Genomic DNA, 23,010 nt, shown 5'->3' on the forward strand with positions numbered 1-23,010 from the left:
TAAATCCTAGCTAATAAAGCTGGGATAGTGGAAATTTGAAAGTTTTACCTAACATGGTCGGCAATCCTTAAATTAACTGTGCTATTATTATCTGAAAGAATTAATTCCTGCATCATTAGGAGGAAAAACACTTCAATGCTGTACACAGTAAAGCACAAGAAACAATAAATTAAGCAAACAAAATGTTGTAGTTGAGTTGAAAACTTTATTTTTTTTGAACATTATTTTTTTTTTTTTATCTTGTCCTTTTTATTAGTTTTCTTACAGAAGGGAGGTGGGGCAAGGGGGTAGTTTTACCTACAGGATTGAGTTTTCTTTTCTTTTTTTTTAAAAATTGCTAAAAACTTTTCCTCCTTTTCAAATCACTCATTTCATGCCATAATCATGTATTCCAGCAACAGTCTGTTTCCCATTTGTGTCAAGATATTTCCAAACCCCAGCACAGCTAAAAACAGGGGAAATAAAGTCTGTTTTTCTTCCCTGTCTGTTCCTCTCTGACTGCTCCACCCAGCAAGGGGCCCCGTGTGTGTGTGCAAAGGGCCAAAGTTAGAGAGAATAATATGATGTCAGCAGGGGTCACTCAGTGCAGCTGCCATCTGCCACCTTCATCATTAGGATTACAAAGGTCCTTCTGGTCTGAGGTTGACACTGAGGTCTGTAGCAATAACAAATTACAGCCAAAGCATAAGGTGCTGTGAGACTTGGTGTCTTCTCTGCATATTCCTGACAGTTGTTTTTAGTATTGGAAATCTGGCCTCACAACCAGCAGGCAGTGGGAATGCTGGGACTCAATCCTGGGCGCAGTTTGGAAGTAAGAGTGAAGGGAGTAGTTGCAATTTAGTTTCCAGGTGGATGGAAGGATGCAGGGTGGGTTTGCACCTGCATGGCTGTGGAAAGTCAAGATTTAATATAAGAACATCCCACTACATCTGGTATAGTCACCGTAATGCCAGAGTATGTTTTATACCTTGTGGATGTCCTATGTAAAAGTGTTGGTGTGCCCCTTGCTGGGGCCCATGTTGGGGGTGCTGGGGCACTGAGCCTGGACCCTGCTGAGGTGGTGCCTGCAACATTACTATCTGAGGCTGACCGTGGCCGCCTGAGTGATGGGGACCTGGCATGGCTCCAGCTACATGGGCCTAGTCAAGAAGAAAAGCGCTCGATTGATAACTGGCACTCATTTTTGTTAAATGTCAAACGGGAACAGACGCAACATTGTGCTTCCGTACCTGTGCTAGCTGACCCAAGGGATATGTTGGTGGGATTCCCTGGTGGCCATGGATGCTGTAGCCCTGAATGGGGTAAGAGCCTTGTGGAGACGTGTGGCCTGGTGGCATGTTGGGTGGGGTGGGTGCTGACAGGGGTCCTGAGTGGTACAAAGACTGCGGCTGTGGGCCTGACTGGGCATTCTGAAAAGAAAAGGCACAGGGTTAAAATGTTAGGGCAAGTCTGTCCCAGTGAAAAGTTGCTGAAAGTTACAAAAACAGTTTTCCCTGTTTATCATCGGGACCTCGTCCCACAGGACCACCGCTCACCTGTCCAGGGCTGGGAGCTGCATGTTGGGGAGGTGGCTGATTTCCTGTCGGGGTACTGGAAGGCTGGGGCTGATGAACTGCCCCTGAGTGGTGGGAGAAGGACTGTGGAGCTACAGGAGATTTTTTTTAAAGAATTCAAAACATTAATATCGGATTTTGCCATTTAATATAATTTTACAGATATCCGACTGAAGATTAAACTCCACTGTACCGTAGATTCCCTGCTGGGGTCCCTGAGGAGCATCCCCTTGTGCAGGGAACTGAGCACCGCCTGGAGGTCCCAGGGCTTGTGGATGAGGGCCCCCGCCTTGGCCTATCATTCTGGCTCCACCCTGCAGCATGGGGTACATTGGCTAGAAGGGGGAGAGGAGAAGAGCCAATAAAACCAAATATGTATCACTCCCTCCGTTAGCTTTGTCAATTCTGATCCTGTCTGCTACGATTGATAATCTCCCCTCACACACAACAGCATTGTTAAATCTCTATCACACTCCCTCCCTGGGCTTAGTTAAAGCCTGGGTCCCTTTCTCTCCCCCCACTCATCGCTGCCAGTCAGTCAGTCCTGGCTCACCACTGGAATTATTGACTGCTGGAACTTCCTTCATTTTGTTTTAAGTTCCAAAAAAGCTTTAAGTGGTTTAACATTCTGCAGCCCAAGGACCATTTAAGTCATCTTTATTCTCCCCATCATTCCTGGGATGAGGCAGCCTGCTCTGGCTCACAGTGAAATTCTGTTTGGCTGAATCCTCCACAGCTCAATGCTCTGCTGCACACACGGCTTTGGCTTCTCCATTCACCTCCCCACTAAAGCAGGTCAATGCTTGGGAATTCTGCTCGCTAATGTAAGAAACAGCAAATCACTCTGTCCAAATCTCAACATTACACACATCTGCTCTAATTTGCACTCTACCCTTTTAAATTATTGATCTCAAAGGTGCTGATAATTGTTGTAAAAATTAGACCAAAAAACCTTTCCATTCTATTTGGTTAGAATTAATTGTATTCTCATACAATTGAAAGCTTAAGTGACCATTAAAAATGTCCATTTTAATAGTTATTTCTGTATAAGGCTCCAACCTGTCCAGGGTAGGGTGTCATGGCCTGGAGGACCTGCTGCTGGCCATACTGCTGTGGGTTGTATTGAAGGTAGGACTGAGCATATGGTGATGCTACAAGAGGAGCACCAGCAGCTGATGCTGCAGCTTGCAACATTGGGGGAGCTGCAGTTCCATGATCAGAGCGTTGAGCTACTACTGAGCCTAAGCAGATGAAAATAATTGACAAGACAAAACAAAATGTTTTCAGTAAATCCAGTTTCAACAAAAGACTCAACAGTAAAGAGATTGACGATGCATTTACCTTTGGTCCTCGGGTACTTCCCCTGGTTTATTGTTGACATAGTGTACTGATACATCGGTGGGGGCTGAAGAGATTGTGAAACAAAAATCAGACAGTTGATAGAAAATGAATTGGTCTTCATCTTGTTCAGTGATCAATGATTTCCACTTTTTAACTTCAGCTTTTTGCACTCACTGTTTGGAGAGGAACAGCGGTCTGATTAGTTCAACACTTAACATCAGATGCATTTCCACTGCGGGAACTTTGGGGGTATTTTACAGTTCTGGGGCCATGGGTGTGTCTCCACTGCAGGAATGTCCCCCAACAACCATTTTCAGGAACATTTACAGAAGTCCCTGCTCCAGGACGTAGATTGACCCTGAAACATTCCTGGGTGGGGCTTGATGGGTGCCAATTGGCTAAACCGAGAGGGACCCAGATACAGGACCCAGCAGAAGAGGAGCATGAGACTAGCAGACACCACTTCTCTTCATAGCATCCACCATCATGAACAAGAACACACAAAGTGGGAATGCAACAATCGACTGACTTGTTTTGAATTTGATAAATATCATAACAACACACGTCATTCTGTCTTTTCAGCAATACGACCCCTTTTTCAGTCGACCTACGTCAATAACTGGCATCAGGTGCCAGACCAGCATTTTGAACATCAAGAAGATGGAGTGTCGTACAGCTTTGAGCATCTTGTATGTAACGTATGTGTTAGTGTGCAGATAATGTGTACGCTATCACTCATTGCCTTCTTTTGCGACTGGCTTTCTTGGCATCAACGATCTTTCTTGGCTTGGGGCTTGTGGCGCATGCACACATGCAGTGTTGAGTTTAGCTCCGATTAAAGTGTATACATGAGTAAAGTACATGAGTAAAGTAGAGACACAACCATTGAGAGAGCCAGGTGAGAGGAACAGTTCCTAAAGAGTTCCTGCATCCAGTATTTACCAGGAACTCCCGCAGTGAAAACGCATCGAAAGTTTTTTGGTGCATGTACCTGGACAGAATGAATCTGTGACACATAGGACAGATAGGGAGCATTGTAGAGAGGCCCCTGCCCCCCGGGGTGCTGAAGAACCACAGGGCTTGGGGGTGTAGGTCGAGGTGGGGTGGGCGCAGTGTTGGGTTTAGGCTATAGAAAAATCAGGAAAATTATGAGTAAGATTCAATATTTGAAGGACATTTTGGGAGGTAGGATGAAGATACAGTCTTACCATAGGCATTTGAGGTTTGATAGGGTTAAACTCTTTAGCATTCGGGTTTAAGGTAGATTTCTTCACTTGGCTAGGTGTAAAAACAGAAAACAGTGTTTACTAATGGCACAGGTTTGGGATAATAACCACTTTCTAATATTGCTATTATGTTTCAAACTCACTCTGCTACACCCTCTGTTGTTTCAGATCTGACGTCCTCGCTTCCTGGGGTTCTTGCTGGCTGTGGAGCAGCTGGAGAATGTCTGTCTGAAACGGGTGTTGATATGGCAGCTGTAGGTGTCGCGGCAGTGTCTTTGTTGGGGTCGTCCACGGGGGACGGGGATGGCTGAATTTGGGGCAGGGAGGGACTAGTCGCAGGAGGCTGAGGTCTGGTCTCTGAAGCAGGTTGAGCTTCTGATGGTGATGGTTTGCCTGCACTGGCCTGTGGAACCTCAGTGTTGGAAGGTGGGGTGGCTGTGGCTGGAGAACTGGGAGAACTCGAGCTGCCTGCGCTTGGTTGAAGCTGGAAAAACAGGATTTTTTTTTTAAAGGGGGGGTGTTTATATTTAAAACATTATTGATCTCACCAAAAATCACCTTGAACAAATGATTTTCAGGTTGTGATCTAATAAAATAATTCAGATTGATAAAATGCTCTAATTTCATGCTAATTAGACCCCTTGATTCTTACCCTAAACTCCTTTCCAAATTTCCGCAGCTCCTCAAGATGAAACCTTTGCTGAACTGAAGGAACTGATGGAGAGAGGTGGACACAAGAATTAATGAAAGCAAATGAGTGAATAGCAGAGTGTTCAATGGTTTCCACAAGTCCACAAAGAAACAGAAGCCAGTGCAACATTTTCTCTTTTATTGTCAGGATCAAACACCTCGAGGCTCACTTTTTTTTCCCAAGTGTCACACAAACATATTGTATGTCGACAGAGAAGTTAAGGTTCGCACAGAATGGATCTTTGGATTTGATAAAATGTGGGACCTATTGCTGGCCTATATTAGCAAGTCTCATTCCTGATGATGCCGCAGACAGTTGCAAAAAGTTGGAAAGAGAGGGGTAGTTTAATCATTTACTTTTGTTGTTATGATACACAACAATTTAGTTATTGCAACTACATTGGTTGTAACTGATAAAGTGCAGATGTTCTGACATAATAACGAAACCTCGAGGGGAAAATTGTCAATTCAAAGTAAAGTCAGAACAGCAACAAACAGATTGTGTAGTTTGGCAAACCGACGACAGTTGTTGCAATTTTTGGAAGGTGTGGCAGTGCCTACACAAACCCTGTGAGCTACGCAGACGGGGAAGTGTTAACTAGACTTTAGTTTCAGCTGTTGCCACCCACCTTTGCTGTTTTTGCCATCCTCTGTGCTGCTGGGGCTCTCTGCCGAGCGTTCTTTTGCAGCTGCACAAAGGATCTCATTCACTAGAAAGACAAAAGTAAAAAGAAATAAATTCCACCACTTATAATGTCTAATAGATGTTATAAAGTGTCACGATTTAACAAGAGGGGAGATGTTAGTGAATACCATCAACTGGGAACAGCGGGGCAGGGCCAGATGTCTTTTGAGTTGGCAGGGACACAGATGATGTATCTAAATATGGTGTGTCCTGGGAAGAGGCTGATTTAGGGGAGCGAGTCGCTGAGAGGATGAGACAGAGAAAAGAAGTGAGACAGCTCCCACGATTAATGCAAAGATGGCTTTGATATGAGGTGGCGGAAGGTACCTGTAGACTGAGCAAGCGAATTTGTAGCACGGACTGTTCTTGATTGTGAAGGTCTTTGGGCTTTTGGGGATGTTCTGGCAGACACTGAAAAGAATATGCAAAAAACCACCACACCGTCTTTGACGTAAATTCAAATTTTGCAGAATGCTTTGTTCAAGCATCATAATGTAATTTTCCAAACATACCTCCATTAACAGTTCTGGCAGCTTCAGACAATGAGTGTGGAAGTGAATGCGAATGAGGGACTGAATGTCCATGTGAACTAGGTGGGCTGGATGGGGATGGTGCAGCGGTAGCAGAAGTCGGGGTAGATGCCTGTGCTCCTGGAGAGGCAGGTGTATATGGGCTTGCAGGGCCAGAGCCTGGACTTGGGCTTGGGCTTCCTTGAGGGTGATGGGGAATGTAGGCCCCACCCCTGCCTGACAGAGGGCTGTTTCTGTCTGCGGGGGAAACACCAGGCTGGGGCCCAGAGGCAGAGGGAATTGGGGGTCTGGGCGATGGAGGCGTGGAACGATAGCCTCCACTTAGACGATTGTGAGGTTGGGGCCCACCAGAACCCCTCTCTGCTCGCTCACGGTTCATCTCCCTCTGACGCTGGGGTAATGGAATGTATTTACCCTCCCTTCGAAATAACAAGATAAATCATCAGACTCATGTAATATTATACAAAACTCACTAAAATACACAAATCTGCTACCGTAAAGAAACAAACAAGATTCGGATACAATGACAGGCTATTAAAGTGCAGCAGCAGGGTTTCATGCAGTGGACGTGCACTATACAATCATTCATGAAGCTATTCAGATTCGAGAACATTTTCATATAAACAACAAATTAAACATTTTCTAAAGCCCCTTTGCCTGAAGAAGGATGTAGGCTCATGAATGCCAATGAGGCTCATGGCTCAAGCACTCTCCCCCAACCTGTGCATTTGCACATATCTTTGTCTATGATTGTAAAAGAAGTTTTTTTGCTGTATATGATGCATTCCATCAACCCACAAATGTGAAAAACAAAGAAGGGAAAAAGGGAAAGGAGCTGTGTTGTAAACACACATTTTATTTTTTGTTAGGCAATAACAACACAAGTGCAGAAGGGACAAGTGTAGTAATGGCCTTGAAGTAGTGTGGTTGAGATAAACAAGCTGCCTCTGTTGATTTAAAGGGGCTCAACATTAAAAAGAAATGTACTGGATATTCATGGTAACACCGGACATTGAGATTTTAATCAAGATTTTCAATTGTTTTTACATGAGAAAATGCTATTTTTGCTCTCTGTAATTCAGTCAATTCATTAGTTTTGTTTTTAAATCACCTTTTATGTACCTAAATATGTTATTTTCTTCTACTTATCTGGGTTATGGGGCAGCAATTTCAGACAAGTGGCTCTTCAGCTTCCTACTTCAACTCCTTTGGGCAAACACTGAGGTGTTCCAGAGCTAGAAGGGACATGTAATCCCTCCAGTGTCCTGTGTCTGCTTAAGAGTCTCCTAACAGCCAGACATCCACCAGTCTTCCTGACCATTATATTTATCAGTTACCATCCTGCTTGAACTACACTGATTTGATACCCCTCAATATGGAGCTTCAGCACATCTAGCCTAAGCGCCTCTGAAATGCCAGAGCCCCTTACCAAATTTCTAATGCTTAGCCCAGCCACCATTCAGGGAAAACTCACTGCTTGTTTTCATGATCATATTCTTTGGGTAATCTCGGTGAGAGGTGGAACATGGACAGACTAGTGAATGAAGTGCCTTGCTTTTCCGGAAACACACCGTCTTTGGGTTGTTTTTTTTAAATAAAAATGTAATCTTTCATATTTTTTATCCATGTAAATATTCTCATTAATGTGGATTTTCAATATCAGTGGTTTTACTATTAAACTATGATTTTCAAAGAAGCCAAAGCTTTCTTCCATGTAAATATCTAATGGACGCTGCCTCTCACCTGTTGCTGGCACCTGGGCTGTCTCGACCTCTTTCGCGATCTCTGTCACGGGGGCTCTCACGGCCTTTTTCACGATCACCGCTGTCCCGGACAACAGCACTGTACTTGTCTTCCTCGCTTTTGCCTTCATCATTTTCCAGATTGACCCGATGACGGTACTGGGGACTTGACTCAATCTCACTGGCTAGACGAGCAGCGCGGGCCTCCCTTTGTCGAAAGACCTCAGAGTTGCCCTTCTCCAGTGGGACACTATATCATAGGGGCGGTACAAAGAGACAAATAAGGGAAAAAAAGCTTCAAACATTTGATGAACCACAAAATACTTAATGTAATTGTGATGTGATTAATCAAAATTCAAAAACTACATAAAAACCTGCTACAGGAAGAGTAAATACCAGCTCTGGCAAGGACAATTTGATATCAGTATACTATATATACACCATAAGTTTGGTAAGCAGCTAGGAGCCTTAATCTAAGTCAACTGTATAACTATCATCTTGTTTGGGTTAGGGTAACAAAATATAAATCCAGCCACCTTGGATTGAAGCGCTTGCAGAAAAATCTACTCATGAAATCACTTGGTAATTTCCATTGCCTTAAACCCACCATGAATGGATAACAGATGTGTATGTAAACGCTTTGGTCCAAATTATATCGGACCTCTCCTTATCCCACTAAAATATATATATATATATAATATATCATTTATGATATCTCTGAAGATGTAGTACTGCACCACTAAGTCACATTAATGCCCAATAATCATATATGTAACAAGCTATTACAGCCACTATCATTTTAAATACAAGGGCAACATTGCAATCACCTCAGACGGAAACTTCCTATGTATGATTTTAATACATCTATTTTGCAGTGTTCATCACCAATACACTTCTACCAATTAGTTCTGATCAAACTAAGAGTTTGGGCTATTTAAGAACATTAGAAAATCCTATCTGTGTTATACTGATCCAGTATTTGCGACTAAAATATGCAAGCAAACAACGACACTAGACGAAAATAGAAAAGTAGTGAGTTAATAGCGCCCTCTAGTGAAGAAAAAATAGTGAGAAGTCAAGAGAAACAGAATATTTCTTCAAGTCTGGAAACATAGTTAACAATGTTCACAGCAAAACATGTTATTGTCTGGGGGTTTAAAATATATTGGCTGCCCAAAATATGTTAATATCGATCAAAATTCAACTGCGGCAATTAATCAATATATTAACGGTGAGCAATCATTCTTTGAAAACTTACGTGTACATGGAAAGACTAGAATCATACGTTGATGTCACCCCATATTTCACCTCATTGTAACGAAACATCTCATTGGCATCCCAGCCATTGGACTGAAAAGACAAGAAAAAGTCATTTAGAGGCTTAACAAAAGTTTAAAGCATTTACTTTCGAAACACCAAAATGTAAAAATCCTGAGTTTAAGTGAAAATCTATTTTAAAAAAAATAAAAAAGCATTCACATCATACCCCATGTGCACTGACGTGTGTTCAGCAAACTCACTGTATCATTGTCCAGATCATAATTTTCCCCATTGCTGTCTCCTCCTTCCCATCTCTGCAAAATCTTCTCCTTGTGTTCTCCATTGACACGATTGGAGCCAATAGAGGTGTCTGTAAAGGAGTCTGTGGGACAGAGGGAAAAACAACAACATTGAGAACGTTTCTGGCAAACTTTTGGCACCGTCTTTTCTTCCAGCCTCAATTTTAATGCGTTACTTCTGATAATAGGCTGATAACAATTCCAACATTATTTGTCCAACATCAGTCAGGAAATCTTTGGCGATCTTCATGATCCATTCAGTGGTGTTAAGAGAACTCTTTTATTTGTTTTTAAATGCAATTTAAGACATGCCAGTGGCATAAAATAGTGAAGCTACTTCAATAAGTTGCTTAATTCCTACAGCAGAAACATCTCTCCCCAACAAAGTCTTCATTACAACTTTTGCTGTGTCTATGTCACTAACAGGTTATTTAAATGCTGTGGTGTGTACACTTTGTTCTGTTGCTAGTTCTTTTGCACTGTTTCAAGTGCAGTACTTTAAACCGCGACACAGACAACCTCTTGTCACAAAAAATAAAAATGTAGAGACATTTTGCGATGAGCCCTTAAATGGCTTTTTCCCCCCAAACACTTTTCTGTCCATACAAAGCTTTCAATATACTACTTGGATATTTGTTTTACATTCTAGGTGTACAAACAGCATGTGAAGATCTTTTACGAGTTTTTTTCTGTATCGCCCAACCCCCATTATGTACAGGTATGTGTTTGTACCTCTAGTGGCAAAGTTGAGGTCAACATCTCTGCAGATCATCATCACCAGGTCTGAAGGGCTGAAAATCATGGTGTCCGTGATGTCTTCCCTCCGTGGTGGAGTAGACAATGAGCTGTCCTCCTCATTGCGTTTGTGTACAGCATCCACAGCCAACTCACACTAAATGATCATTAAAACATTGACAAAACAAATGCAGGAACGGTTGAGATAGCAAAAAAATTAAAAGACTTAAGCCACTAAAACTGTTTTCCTTGACAGAAGTTCACCAGTGGTCATAATAGTAAAACGTCTTACCCGAGAACTGAGAGTCTTAAATATGCCTTCAAAAAGGTTGCCATTCTTTACCCTGATGTCACAGGTGGAACCCTATAAGAAACAAATACACATTTGTGTATTAACTTAATTAAGTACACGTTTATAATTGAGATTAATGCCTGGGGACTAATAAAATATAAATGGTCTCTGTGACTTTCTTTCATGATGCAACTAATCCTACCAGAAGGAAAAAATGTAATAATTCTGACATGGTGGGAATATTTTTCAACTCCATGTAAAATCAAACAGTGACCGAATATCTAAACACATTTTGAGGTTTCCTTATAATTGATCCTGTATACTTAGTAGTAATATGGGGAAGGTGCTGTGACACATAATGGATGTTGTTGCAGTTAAACATTAAAAACAATAGCCGTCTGAGTGTTTCTAAAAAAGAAACAGTGATTAATACATAAGTCAATATTAAAGTAATTGTGATACATGTTATCTCTACCATCTACTAGTCTATACAATTCACAACAGTTATTTTTTAGTCCATTAGTGAACTGCATTTTGGTGTGAAAGGTCTACCAATAAAACACTGATTAACTTACCACAACAGCTGTAAGGAAATGGAGCATTCTAGCATTGTTGTACACGCCCTCAAACACCTGCAAAATGAGTAAATGTTGTCATTATTGTCATTATCTGGTGCTCATCCCATTGTAGCAATCAATCAATCAATCAATCAATCTTTATTTATATAGCGTCTGTTACAATCAAAGTTGTTTCTAGGCGCTTTACAGAATCCCAGGGCCTGACCCCAAACAAGCAACAGTGGCAAGGGAAAACTTCCCTTTAATAATGAAGAGTACATTTCATAGTGCAGTCACTTTTGTTACATATTTCAGAAAAAGTCAATTGCGTGACTTTAAAAATTGGTCAAGGTTATTCAATATCAGTGTGGGTATATTTTCAAGGTTTCAACGACATTACTGTACTTGTGATTGAAGTATAGTTACATTATAAATTATAGTATTTCTTGACAGCAATGCGCTCAAGATTTAAAAACCACAGGCTGCTCAGAAAAACTCACCGGAGATGACTGGAATGACGGCTTTGCAGAGGATCGATTCCTGTGAAAATCATCAAAGTTAACATATTTGTCTTCAATGTGGCTGGTTTAAAATGATTCAAACATTCCACATTATACATACACAATTTAATGTTAATCTGGTCAACAACCAAAATCTTTATAGCACTAAAAAGTGCATTATACATATTAATAATCACAATATCTACTTGTATTTATATTTAACACAAATTGCCATTGCTCTTTGTGTTTAGAGAGACAGAGCTCCACTGTTTAGTTTCATATTATTTTGTTAAAAGCCACTTTAAATAGAAGCATGTTGGTACACCTCACTAAAAACGTTAAAAAAAAATCAATTATTTCGTTGCCTCTTGTAAAGGAAGGAAAGCAACACCTCTGTCATCATTATTTTATCTTGGGGTAAAAACCAAAAAAACCTCCATCAGGCAAAAGCATCTATTTGGCCGTATGCAGCTACGGCGGTATCAAGGGTAGCCCCGTCCACGGTTACAAAACAAAGACCCACACAAGTGTTCGTAAACACACGCTCATCTCCGAGATCTAAAGATACGTGATGACCTTGCGTTGGCCACGAGGCATCTCCGATTGCTTCATTCTCACATTTTTACAGGAGACGAATCCAATGACGCATTTTCGATAAACTTAACGTTTGCTCCACATTAGCGTCCCTTCGGTGGTCCTGACAGGCCAGATGAACTTTGTATTGCTTGTATGCTAATTTGATACTCGACTCTTCCACCAAACTTAGACCTGCCTCCTGTGCTAGCGCTTGACTTCGAAATTTTTGATTGGCCTCCTGAGACCGCCAATCTAACATAAAGCCATCTGATTGGCTGGGACGGAAGCACAATTTTCTCAGGCACGCCCACTGAGCGTCAGCGCTTTAACCGGTAGGCCTCGAGACCCACGACAATCCTCGGACTGTCCTAATAGAAAGCAGGCTATAAACATACCTCCCGGCCGGTGTCCTGTTGCCACTGCTGACGCCGCTAACTGGGGAAGACATAGCACCGGGGCCCGAGGTTCCGTTGGATGTTTTTCTCCCGCCTGAGCCGGGTTGCTGTTGTTGTTTCAGCATTGCGAAGCACAAGGCTTAGACAATATTAAGTGGAAGTTAAATTATAAGGACTGATAGTCTTCGTAGCGAGGCTGTTTTGAGAGGGAACTATCTACAGCAATAATGCAGAGCCGGCGTAACCTCAATAACCGGCGACTGTTGCTAATCTGGCTACCGCTTGTGGCCTATGATAAAGGCAAAACAACTAACTCTATTTATGATATATAACATATGTCGTAAATATGTTCCACCTACTTGGTAGCCACGATTATTCTGTCAAATAAAATGAATAATAAAGTGACACGAGTTTCCGTGTAATTGTTTAGCAAAGACTAGCTCAGTTAGCATTAGCTTTTATCCTTAAGCTCACTTCGTGGGCTTTCCCTCCGGGATTTAATATCCTCTCACCCGTCGAGTCGCCTTTACTCCGGCACAGCTGACCTTTCCGATAGAATTTAAGATCTTACAGTTACTGTCAGTTGCCTAAAAAATTAGATTTTCCAGGTTTCTTACTGAAAACCTGCTACGGGTAGTCAACACCACCTTTCGGTAGGTTCACTTGACTCAATCCGCGCGCGGCTGACTGGTAACCGGCTCAAAGGGGGAGGGGGCGTTGACATGCGCGTGCACGTTTGACCCACAAGTGAGCGCGTGTATGTGAGACCATGCAGGCCTGTCCATTGATATCGGAATAATTTGGACTTATCAAATCACAAACGATTTGGTGTGTACACGTGGCAGTCAGTAAAGAAAACACGAGTGGTTTGTTGGTCCTCACCTGACCTTGTTTCTAATAAACCACACATTAACACAGTCATCTCTGCTTGTATGTTTTTGATTTAAATGCAGTGTTCTTTACAGGTTAGTTTATCCTGCTGGAATATATAAACCAGTTAAGAAGCGAGTGAAATTTCTCGGTGCGCCTGTACACTCGTAACTACGACTATGGGTTACGGACAATATGGCGGCCTCCGTGAAGAGCAGTTAGAAGACAGATCTGTAGTTGAATTCAGTCTCAACTTATTTAATAGAAACCGCTTATCAGGAATTCCAAATTCTAAATAATTCACGTGGTTCTTCAGTTTTAATGTAAGTAATATTACTTTATTTGTGGTGCATTTCGTTACATATAGTCATAGAAAGTACCAGACAGTCCTGTTACTTATTTACATTTGTTATAAACTATATATATTTAAATCTGAACCCACTTCACCGCTACAATCTCAATACAGTAGTCAGTTTATTGTAGAATTTATAGATTAAGAACATAAACAGAAGTCTAATTGTTTCATAAATCAAATTAAACGTGAAAAAATATTATTTGATTATTTCAGTTACGTTTAAGGCATTTAGCAAAGTAACAAAGTTACTTACAGTAAGAGACACAATTAAGCCACCGTGCAAATGAGCAAAATACTACCTTACAGTCCTAAACTATCTGGTGCAAGTGCAATTACTATCTAACAGTGTAGAGCTATGAAGAGGGATAGGAAGGATGAGTGCTGTTAGAACAGTGAAGAGTTGTGTCTTCAAGATTTTTTTATTATTGTTACTTAATGTTCTCCTACATCATTCAAAATGTGACTCCTACTCGTATTATTTTGCCCATTTATTTGAGTACTTTAGCAGCAGACCCTAATAAAAGTAATCTTGCAGATTACTGACAAGCAACTCTTATCCAGCAGGTGAGCGCCCACATGTTGACAAAGAAGCTTCCCACCTTGCAGAGTTTTCAAGTGTTAGTCTCAAGGTATGCTAGCCAACTTGCCCATCAGCAGTACGATGTCATTGTTGTGGGTGGGGGTCACGCTGGGACCGAGGCAGCAGCAGCAGCAGCCAGAGTGGGAGCTGAGACGCTCTTGGTCTCACAGAAAATACAGACGATTGGTGAGTGGAGAGGCTTCATTTAAGAGCCTGCTTGGTTTTTGCCAAAAGCTTGTGCACAGTTTCCCCCTCATTTTCATTTTGTACCTGCACATTGATATAAACATGTTGTACTTCTAGGTGCCCTGTCCTGTAATCCCTCTTTGGGGGGAATAGGAAAGGGTCAGCTAGTGAAGGAGATAGACGCATTGGATGGGCTGTGTGGTCGGGCAGGAGACTGGGCCGGTATCCATTTTTCCATCCTGAATCGTAGAAAAGGCCCTGCTGTGTGGGGTCCGAGGGCCCAGCTTGACCGCCAGTATTACCGTGAATTTATTCAGGTATCAAAAATGCTCAATTAAATTAATTATCTGTACATAAAAACTAAATTGCTGAGAAAGTGTCATCCTGTCCATCACTCAGTCGGAGCTACTGTCCACTCCCAGGCTGACGGTGTTGGAGGGCTCAGTGGAGGAGCTGCTGGTTACAGAACCAAAGCCAGATGAGCCAGGACAGCACAGGGTCACTGGGATACGTTTGGGTACCAGCTGAGTTGTATTTATTATAAAGTACAGTATATATAATTGAATAAAGCAGCTACTAAAAAAAAGTTCTTTAAAGTTCTTAAAATGAAAAATTGTAGTTGGGTGCTGTAAGAGTTCTCAATCTCGTACCTTTTCAGCAAATGGGAGCCAATTGGTCTCAGCTAGCTCTGTGGTTCTTACTACTGGTACATTCCTGGCTGGTTCCCTCTTTGTGGGTCAAACCACAGTACCTGGGGGTCGCGTTGGAGATGCCCCATCAAGTGCAGGGCTCTCCCACACGCTTAAAGAGAGGCTCAGACTGAGGATGGGTAGACTGAGGACCGGAACACCACCCCGAATTGTGAAGGAGTCAGTCGACCTTTCCTTGGCTGTGCTTCACCCCCCTGACACTAATCCAACTCCATTCAGCTTCCTCAATAAACAAACACGCTGCAAGGTAAACACATTCAAGTGACCAATCTTACAAAGTTTGTGGAAAGATCCAAGGTTATCCAGCGATATGCACAATTGTCATTATCAGAAAATGCTATTCTTTTTTTTTTTTTAATTAATAAATGGTTTGTTTTAAAACCTTTAAGCCTGAAGAGCAGCTGCCCTGTCACCTGACCTATACTACACCTGGTGTAGAGAAAGTGGTGAAGGAGAGTCTTCATCTTAATTGTCACATACATCAAGACACCAAGGGTCCAAGGTATGCACACATGCAGTCACACACACACGCGCACACACAAATTATGTTAAACATTGCAAACCAAATAATTCCTTGTCTTTTGCAGATACTGCCCTTCCATTGAGTCAAGAGTGCTCCGTTTTCCCGGCCGACAGCACCAGGTGTGGCTGGAACCTGAGGGGCTGACATCTGAGCTTTTGTACCCTCAGGGTCTGTCAATGACCATGCCTCCTGAAATGCAGCTCAGCCTTATCAGAGAGATCCCTCCTCTGCAGAGAGCAGAGATTCACACACCTGGTACAGCATCCCAGTCTCCTTTGGTCACTCTAACTTGATTCATCTGGAAGTATTGCTGAAAGTTTCTTGTTTTGGCTCTCCCAGGGTATGGTGTGCAATATGACTTTGTGTGTCCCACTCAGTTGAGTCCTGCCCTGCAGGTAAAAAGCACCCAGGGTCTTTTTCTTGCAGGTCAGATCAATGGAACAACAGGATATGAAGAGGCTGCTGCTCAGGTAGCTGTGTTTTGTTTTCCCACATTGAAGAATCCAAATGGCAAAAAAGGTCTTTTTACTCAAGTCCAGCTTTGTGTTAATGTCTTACTTTTCCTTCCTATTTAAAGATGGCCAGTTTTTTCTTTCACAAAATACCTAATAGGTAAAATGTATTCTTATTATAGTTTTACATAATCCTTTAACTTTGCTACAGCGTTGATAACAGTTAAGTCTTTTTTTGTAAAACCATTGACGCTCCAAATTGTTTACTTGCAATGTGAAGCAAAAGGTCCACAATCATTTTTAGCAGTTTGTGGAAATTTGGTATCATATTTTCCTGGACATATTTGCTCAGTCACAGGTTCTACTTTATCTCTGACATAAAATTGCTGTTTGATCCATTGTTGGATAGTAATTTAAAACACAGCTAAGAACTCACGGCCACAGAGACCACTTGAACCTAAGAATAACTCGTCCTTCCTGCAGGGCTTGTGGGCGGGAGTAAACGCTGCCCGTCGGGCGCTCTCGATGCCACCAGTGACATTGTCTCGAACGGAGAGCTACATCGGCGTTCTCATTGATGACCTGGTGTGTCGCGGGGTTACAGAGCCATATCGTATGTTCACCAGTCGGGCTGAGTTTCGAACTGCTTTAAGGCCGGACAACGCTGACCTTCGCCTCAGTCTTAAAGGTAAGAAGCTCTGGTTGTGGTTTACAGCAAAATCATTAGCATGTAGTTGATCTCTACCTCTCCAACTGAGTAACTCATTTGATCATTTAGTCTTGATGTTTTTAGCATTTTCCTTTATCTTCAACTCAGGTTTTGAGGAAGTGGGATGTGTGTCCTCTGAGCGTTACCAGGAGGCATTGAGGGTGAAGAACAGTCTGGCAGATGCTCTGGCAGCCCTTCAGGATCTCACATTGTCCAGACACAACTGGAGAAAAATGCTGCCCGACGTCCACATTAGTGATGCTAAGAATTCAGTTCTAAAGTAAAGCTTTTCATTTCACCATGTAGTCAAAAATGACTTGTCTCCTGGTCCTGATACTGTGATGTTTTCCATCAGTGGCATGGCTGTTCTGCAGTACAATCAAGTATCTTATGAAATGCTGGCATCTTGTTTCCCAGAAGTCCTGTGTCCTTTTGTGGAGTTTTCACAAAGACTCAAAATAGAGGGTGATTCTACCTTTTCACTACTTTTTTTTAACTTTCCTGTTATATTTAAGCTGCTTTAAGTCTGTTTCTCCCATTTCCAGCTGTTTACAAGCCTCACTGTGACCTTCAAAAGAAGGAGATGGATAGAATTCAAAAGGAAGAGAGCATGTTTCTTCCACAGGACATTGACTATTTCTCTCTGCCAGTGTCACTGTCTCAGGAAGTCAGAGAGATTTTGGATAGGTTTCGACCCAGCACTGTGAGTAGCTAATGATTTTTTGTAAACTTGGAACTAGTAGAAATGACTAAGTCTAGAAATGGATCCCCCATTAAAATATTTCTGCTGTTTAAAAAATATATATTTGCTGCAGTTAATTCTTCTCTGATTTTCGACAGCTTGGTGCTGCAACACGTTTACAAGGCATGACTCCGGCAGCCATCGTCCATCTCCTCAAATATGTGAAGCAAACAAAAAAGAGAGCACAGAGAAACCGCTCAGACCAGAGGGAGGAGATAGAAGAGCCTTGTGAAAGAAATGCATCTTTGACACAGTAAATTAAGGACTTGTACAGTGCATATTAAAAACCTATTTAATCTAAAAAACATAAAAATAACAAAGTTAAAGCATTTTACAATTTAAATTAATAAAATAAACAGCTGTTCCCTTTTTGATACAAGTCAGTGCAAGCGACCCTTTGTGCTCTAAGTTACGTGAAAAATTCTAATCCTGTTAGTAACATTACTGTGAACAGAATTAAACTCCATGTGACCTTCTCACTGCCATTCATTATAAAGTGTCCATCCAGCTCAGTGATGCCTTGGCTGAAGAAACCAAATGGAAACTTCCACTTGGGCTGAGGTGTGTTTCTGGGGGGGTCTGGGTAACGTGTAGTCTCAGCAAAGGTCACTTCAGTGGTTAGAATAAGGGGTGATGACACAGGACACTAAAAAAAAGAAAAAAGTCAGTTGAAACTGTGTTCAAAAAAGTTCACCCCGTGTGTCTGAATGTGCACGTACTTGGAATTTTTGACACTGGAAAAGGTATTTTGCCCCGAGGATGTAGTTCTGAGAAAGATCTAATGGACCCTGCCGGGCCCACAGAACTTGGATAGAGAGCCCTTTGGGGAGGACACATCCTGATTCACATGATTCCTAAGTGGGAGAACAACATTACTGCTGAGGAAGAACAAATACATATTGTTTAAAACTATTGTCATTTTTAAACAGCTCAATCCAAAACCGCTTCAGAGGCTTGTAGGCAGACCGTGGGCACATGACAATGGCTGTTCCTTAATAGCCGTGCATGTGCCTGAGGTCCTCATCTGCTCTATGAGCCTTCCTGATTCACCAACCAAAACAGATGAGGATCTCATACCAGGAGCTTTGTCTGACAGCTCTGTTTGTTCTTCAGGTCAGTACACTACATAACAATTGTGAACAAGAACTTGGGACACTAAGCCACTGCCTTCTCTTCTGCAGTACCTCTGCGCTGATAGGACACCTCTTATTGATGACTCTTGTCCACTCAGGTTGGGATCCAAAATTCATGGCCACCATATCGGAAGTGTTAAGGCCTTCCAAGATGGTGTAAATCTGGGAACGCACTACTGAGCAGTTATCTGAATCCAACCTTAAGACCAGAGGGTGACACAATCATTATTGTAGTTTATTTACAAAAAGAAGAATGGCGAAAAAGAGATGTACTCACCTCAATGTGCACCCAGTGAAGGTGTTGAACATGAAGAGGATGGGTGATCGTCTGTTGGGGTCTGAGGAGCATTTCCCACTCTGTGACACCCTCAGTGTAGTCAGCTATCCTATTGTCAAGGAAACTGTATATTTAACTCAAAGGTAGGAGAAACTCAATTACACAGCTTGGGTTGTTTCTGAGGATACAGGCAGCAATTTTCCATCTAAAAGAGTCATAACAGGGGATCCGATCCTGAGTCCTACAGCAGAGCTCGGCCATCTGGGAGGAGGTGTACCTGCTTCCAGCTGGAAAACAGAGTCAATGCCGATTTTTGAAACTGGCCTCCATTTATTGCTGGAAAGCGTGGGTGTCAAAGCTTACCTGGAATAGCACAGAGTGAGTCTGCAACAGCAATTGATCTGGAGCCACATCAGCCAAAATGACATTTACATTTGCATATGTGAGCTCCCCTCTACCCGTGTACCCAATGATAAACTCCACCTGTATGCAAAGCAGAACAGAGCGGAATGGTTTGATGCATTTGTCCTTCAGAGGCAGAAAAAACATTGACCAAAGCAATCCAAGGACTCACCTTTTTCACTACATTAAGACAGGAACTGTTATGTTCACTTGGTACCGGCCAATCAGACTGGGGAGTAACAGCGATCTGAAACAAAATACACATGTCACAAAAGACTCTTTTCTTTAAGAAACTTACTAAATCTTTGCAGATGAGATTGCAGTCAAGAAAGGAATTTCTGTTTAAATCAAGTGAGACTCGTAACTCTTGTGTTTGCTCAGAAACCTACTAGAAAATCTGACACTTGCTTCATCTCAACAACTGGAATCTGTCACAGAATAAAAAGTATGTTAGACTCTGCTCTGGAGTTCTTACCAGGCATTACTTATAAGTAAAGACCAGGGTACAGATAAATTCACTGACCTTTGTCAGGCTCATATTGTAGAAATACGAATGAGCATTGAGATTTGGATCCGTGGAGCACGACTGACGAGTTACAGTACGAGTACAGGAGAATGACACCGATCTCAAAAACTCTTAAAGGGGAGAACAGAAATTCCATGTAAATTCAAATGCTTCATCATCTTAGCGGGTGGTCAATCCTTGGTGAAAACATACTTGCTGGATTTTGGTTGGTGCAGATTGTACCCAAAGGCCCTGGAGACGGCTGGCGGAGGAGACCCCGCACAGACAAATTGGAGAAATATGTCTGGATGACATCATTGACCTACAGACATTAAATGCATCTCAGTTGCCCACATACTTGCACATCAAGTAACTAATCATGTGGGATACTGTCAGCATGTCTTTACCCTGTAGAAATTTCTGCTGTAAGTGCTGCTCATTGGTGCTGGGGATGAAAAATGGTAGGAGTTCCCTAATGTTGGAAGCCGAGTTAGAGCTGGAAGGAACTGCGGACCATCGTCTACTGTGAGAGGATTTAGGAATAAGCATTAGCATCATGTGCTGCCATTTTATTTATTAGTTATACATACAAACCTTCATTATTGATACATATGAGGGAATCAGTCACAGTGATGAGAGCTGGATCAACATTGGCCCTGAACATCAGCCATTTCTCAACACAAACTCCTGATCTGGAAAATATAAAACAGAATGTAATGATAAATGCATGTCATTTACATACTATAATGCTAAAGCATATATTGTAATTGGACTTACAGGGGGTTTTGTGGGCACTCGGTGAAAAAAGTGCTCAAGTTGGCCCCATGACAATCTGCTGTGTCACAACAGCAGTCGATGTCACAGAAATCAGGTGTTAAATCACAGAGACAAGCTGAAAAATAAAGATTTATGTCATTCGTGTTGTGTTATTTATGTTAACCTGGGTTTGGTAGATAAGACAAAGGAAAGAGTCATTGGGGCCATATATAAAGATTTGGAACCAGAACGATTTTTCACAAGAGTTTAAAGACAGAACCGTCAAACAGAAATGAATGGGAGTATTTTCATAAATTAGGGCATCTGAAAGTGTATTTACCCCCTGAAAGCGGCCCGGGTTGGAGAGTGGTGGCAGATTGTGCTTCCCTGCCCACAGCCAGAGCTTCAGACTCATTCATCGTGCTGTTTATGAAGTTGGGATGATCGTCCTCGATGGTGGCATCAGCCGGAGGAGGGCTTGCTCTTCTCAAAGGTTCCCCATTACCGTCAGTGGTCGGAGGTGGCATCTCTGATCTGAAACCCTTCCCTTCGTTTGAATTATCCCAAGTGGTTGGAGATGGTGACTCGTCAAGGGGGTACCCCGCCTCTCGTCCGGAGGCAGTTGGGAGAGGGTCCAGCTGCCCCTCGCCACCCCGCAAAGGAACCGTATTTGGAGGGTGGGTGAATGGATGGGTCGGAGATGGTGTACCGTCCGGCTCCACATTTGCAAAAGTGTCATTTACGGTTGAATTAGAGCCTGGTTCCGCCGTTGCATTTGTCAAATGTGAGCAGATGGCGATTAATGTCCAAATCAGAAAACACCCACAAAACTTCATTTCGTTAGTCATGATTGTGCAGGGTATCCACATCCAGTCAGCTCGCTAAATCAGGTCGACATTTAGTTTAATTTGACCTAAATTGGTCTCTCGTGCCATACGATATAACTAATTAGCACTTGTTTATGAAGCATTACAGTAGCTAGCTTGTGTTTTAGCAGTTAGCGCCGGGTTCAGATTTACTCGCTCCTCAATAAGGAGAGACGCTATTGGCTGTCCAGGTCTGACGACGTCACGGCCTAATTTGCATAATACACATTTACAGTTATCGTAATGGCAGAGACGAACGTGAACAAAGAACACCTTAAATCTGTTTTTGAATTGCAGATAAGGTATTTTTGTTCAAATTTTAACTTGTCTTTTTCAGCCACTGAAAAAGTTCAACTTACTGACTTAATTGCCTTAAATGCCTCATAAATCCACATTAAACAGTTTTCCACCCTGTCACAGCCCTCTTGCAGAGGCAGAGAATCAATTTTCTCTTTTAATATCTTGCCTATTTTGTATTTCTATCATTACTTTCTGAAGTTACTTGAGTCAAGTAATGCCTTAAGCTTTGAACCTTAAAAAGATTAGGTCAAAGCGTATTTGATCCTTTCATCTTTGTCCTTTGTCCCATCTTTGTCCTTTCATCAGTTTTCTTTATCTTTTTACTTGTGTTCAGACGTCAGGAGCCCCCCTTCACCCACACACAATCAGCCACAGCATGTCAGACACAGTGTCTGACACTGAACCAGATGATTAAAAGCACAGAACCCACCTGTTTTCAAACAGGGGTTTGGTCAGCATAGCAAGTTAGAACTATCAACCATAGTTCTGAAACATCCGTTCTGAGGGTGGGCTATGATGACATCTGGGACTGCTGCAGGAGGCTGCTGGTCCTTCAGCTCCCTAACTAAACTAACCATCCTCTGACACAGTTCTTACCGCTTATTGTGTTTTTATCCAAGCCACATAAATGAAAAAATGAATTATATCGTTACGACCCGGGGTCGTCAGTGTCGAAGACCCCGGGACAATTCTGGCAGGCCATAGCATAGCACGACAAATAATTATCAGCCAGGTAGCAGACAACACAACCCTGTTTTTAAAGGATTTCGCTCAAATATCGTCTGCTCTAGATAAGATTGATGAATTCCCTATGTGGGCCTCTGGATTGTAGCCTAACATAAACAAATGTGAACTTTCAGTGGTAAAAGTGTCTTTTTCTCAATCTAATACACATCTTCCAGTCAAAGTTGATGTTACATAAAATCCAAAAATCAAGAAACCATTTAAACATTTTCATTCCTTTATTAGGAAAAGTACAAAAAGGTAACCACCACATGAACCTCTCTACTGTCAACCGTTATTGTTGTACAATCACAATTTTTCAGTACACAGTTATTCTACTTGGAACAATGGATACATACTTTTCAAGAACAGATCTGCTTTTTAAAAGAATGGTTCACCATTGATATCATTTGGATTAAGCAGTTATTTAATGAAGAATATCTATTATTTTTATTCAAGAATAAATCTGAAATCACTTTTAGATTCCACTTACTTCGTAGCAATTTTCCATTGTGATAAATTCCTGTGTGACATTGTTGT

The 23,010-nt window shown here is 42.0% G+C and overlaps 3 protein-coding genes across 8 annotated transcripts; 1 reads left to right on the forward strand and 2 right to left on the reverse strand.

The window, feature by feature from the left end:
* Positions 1-185: 185 nt before the first annotated feature.
* atxn2l (ataxin 2-like) lies at positions 186-13,083 on the reverse strand. 5 transcript variants are annotated; one of them, XM_011602965.2, is made up of 24 exons: positions 12,894-13,083; positions 12,382-12,488; positions 11,411-11,450; positions 10,929-10,985; positions 10,354-10,425; positions 10,059-10,218; positions 9,288-9,409; positions 9,026-9,117; positions 7,769-8,017; positions 6,008-6,444; positions 5,823-5,906; positions 5,624-5,737; positions 5,440-5,520; positions 4,773-4,834; positions 4,264-4,604; positions 4,103-4,172; positions 3,886-4,020; positions 2,895-2,958; positions 2,613-2,794; positions 1,747-1,888; positions 1,536-1,645; positions 1,230-1,409; positions 968-1,139; positions 186-887 (listed from the first exon to the last, which is right to left on the reverse strand). In XM_011602965.2, exons 2-24 carry the CDS (start codon positions 12,432-12,434, stop codon positions 838-840), a joined length of 3,069 nt encoding a protein of 1,022 aa, XP_011601267.1. In that variant the 5' UTR covers positions 12,435-12,488; positions 12,894-13,083; the 3' UTR covers positions 186-837. The 5 variants fall into 5 exon arrangements, with proteins under 5 accessions (XP_011601267.1, XP_011601262.1, XP_011601273.1 ...); XM_011602960.2 differs by having other exon boundaries at positions 12,382-12,520; XM_011602971.2 differs by lacking the exons at positions 12,382-12,488; positions 12,894-13,083 and adding an exon at positions 12,029-12,312.
* A 321-nt stretch (positions 13,084-13,404) lies between these two features.
* mto1 (mitochondrial tRNA translation optimization 1) lies at positions 13,405-17,813 on the forward strand. Its single transcript, XM_003961391.3, has 13 exons — positions 13,405-13,574; positions 14,171-14,372; positions 14,490-14,689; positions 14,772-14,889; positions 15,031-15,329; positions 15,472-15,584; positions 15,670-15,860; positions 15,945-16,075; positions 16,541-16,745; positions 16,875-17,046; positions 17,122-17,231; positions 17,312-17,469; positions 17,607-17,813. Exons 2-13 carry the CDS (start codon positions 14,183-14,185, stop codon positions 17,763-17,765), a joined length of 2,046 nt encoding a protein of 681 aa, XP_003961440.1. The 5' UTR covers positions 13,405-13,574; positions 14,171-14,182; the 3' UTR covers positions 17,766-17,813.
* Positions 17,814-17,882: 69 nt separating this feature from the next.
* On the reverse strand, positions 17,883-21,617 carry LOC101076175 (tectonic-3). 2 transcript variants are annotated; one of them, XM_029837934.1, is made up of 14 exons: positions 20,922-21,617; positions 20,603-20,717; positions 20,420-20,517; positions 20,233-20,345; positions 20,039-20,147; positions 19,844-19,956; positions 19,710-19,748; positions 19,493-19,567; positions 19,282-19,401; positions 19,107-19,205; positions 18,919-19,022; positions 18,693-18,840; positions 18,228-18,362; positions 17,883-18,154 (listed from the first exon to the last, which is right to left on the reverse strand). In XM_029837934.1, exons 1-14 carry the CDS (start codon positions 21,448-21,450, stop codon positions 17,918-17,920), a joined length of 2,034 nt encoding a protein of 677 aa, XP_029693794.1. In that variant the 5' UTR covers positions 21,451-21,617; the 3' UTR covers positions 17,883-17,917. The 2 variants fall into 2 exon arrangements, with proteins under 2 accessions (XP_029693794.1, XP_011601289.2); XM_011602987.2 differs by having other exon boundaries at positions 20,233-20,348; positions 20,922-21,616.
* Between the last annotated feature and the right edge of the window lie 1,393 nt (positions 21,618-23,010).

Source organism: Takifugu rubripes, chromosome 1 (genome assembly GCF_901000725.2).
Source record: "Takifugu rubripes chromosome 1, fTakRub1.2, whole genome shotgun sequence".
NCBI lineage: Eukaryota > Metazoa > Chordata > Actinopteri > Tetraodontiformes > Tetraodontidae > Takifugu > Takifugu rubripes.

Bases quoted from the DNA above. Each gene is read 5' to 3' on its own strand.
- mto1 (XM_003961391.3), top strand. From the start codon at position 14,183: ATGTTGACAAAGAAGCTTCCCACCTTGCAGAGTTTTCAAGTGTTAGTC. The intron at 15,330-15,471 runs GTAAACACATTC...AAAACCTTTAAG, and splicing joins ATAAACAAACACGCTGCAAG to CCTGAAGAGCAGCTGCCCTG. The intron at 15,585-15,669 runs GTATGCACACAT...TGTCTTTTGCAG, and splicing joins CAAGACACCAAGGGTCCAAG to ATACTGCCCTTCCATTGAGT.
- atxn2l (XM_011602960.2), bottom strand. From the start codon at position 12,506: ATGCTGAAACAACAACAGCAACCCGGCTCAGGCGGGAGAAAAACATCC. The intron at 10,426-10,928 runs GTAAGTTAATCA...TGTTTCTTATAG, and splicing joins ATTTCCTTACAGCTGTTGTG to GGTTCCACCTGTGACATCAG. The intron at 8,018-9,025 runs GTAAGTTTTCAA...CCTATGATATAG, and splicing joins TCTAGTCTTTCCATGTACAC to TGTCCCACTGGAGAAGGGCA.
- LOC101076175 (XM_011602987.2), bottom strand. From the start codon at position 21,450: ATGTGGATACCCTGCACAATCATGACTAACGAAATGAAGTTTTGTGGG. The intron at 19,957-20,038 runs GTATGTTTTCAC...CTCCCCTTTAAG, and splicing joins CACCAACCAAAATCCAGCAA to AGTTTTTGAGATCGGTGTCA. The intron at 19,568-19,709 runs GTAGGTTTCTGA...ATTTTGTTTCAG, and splicing joins AGCAAGTGTCAGATTTTCTA to ATCGCTGTTACTCCCCAGTC.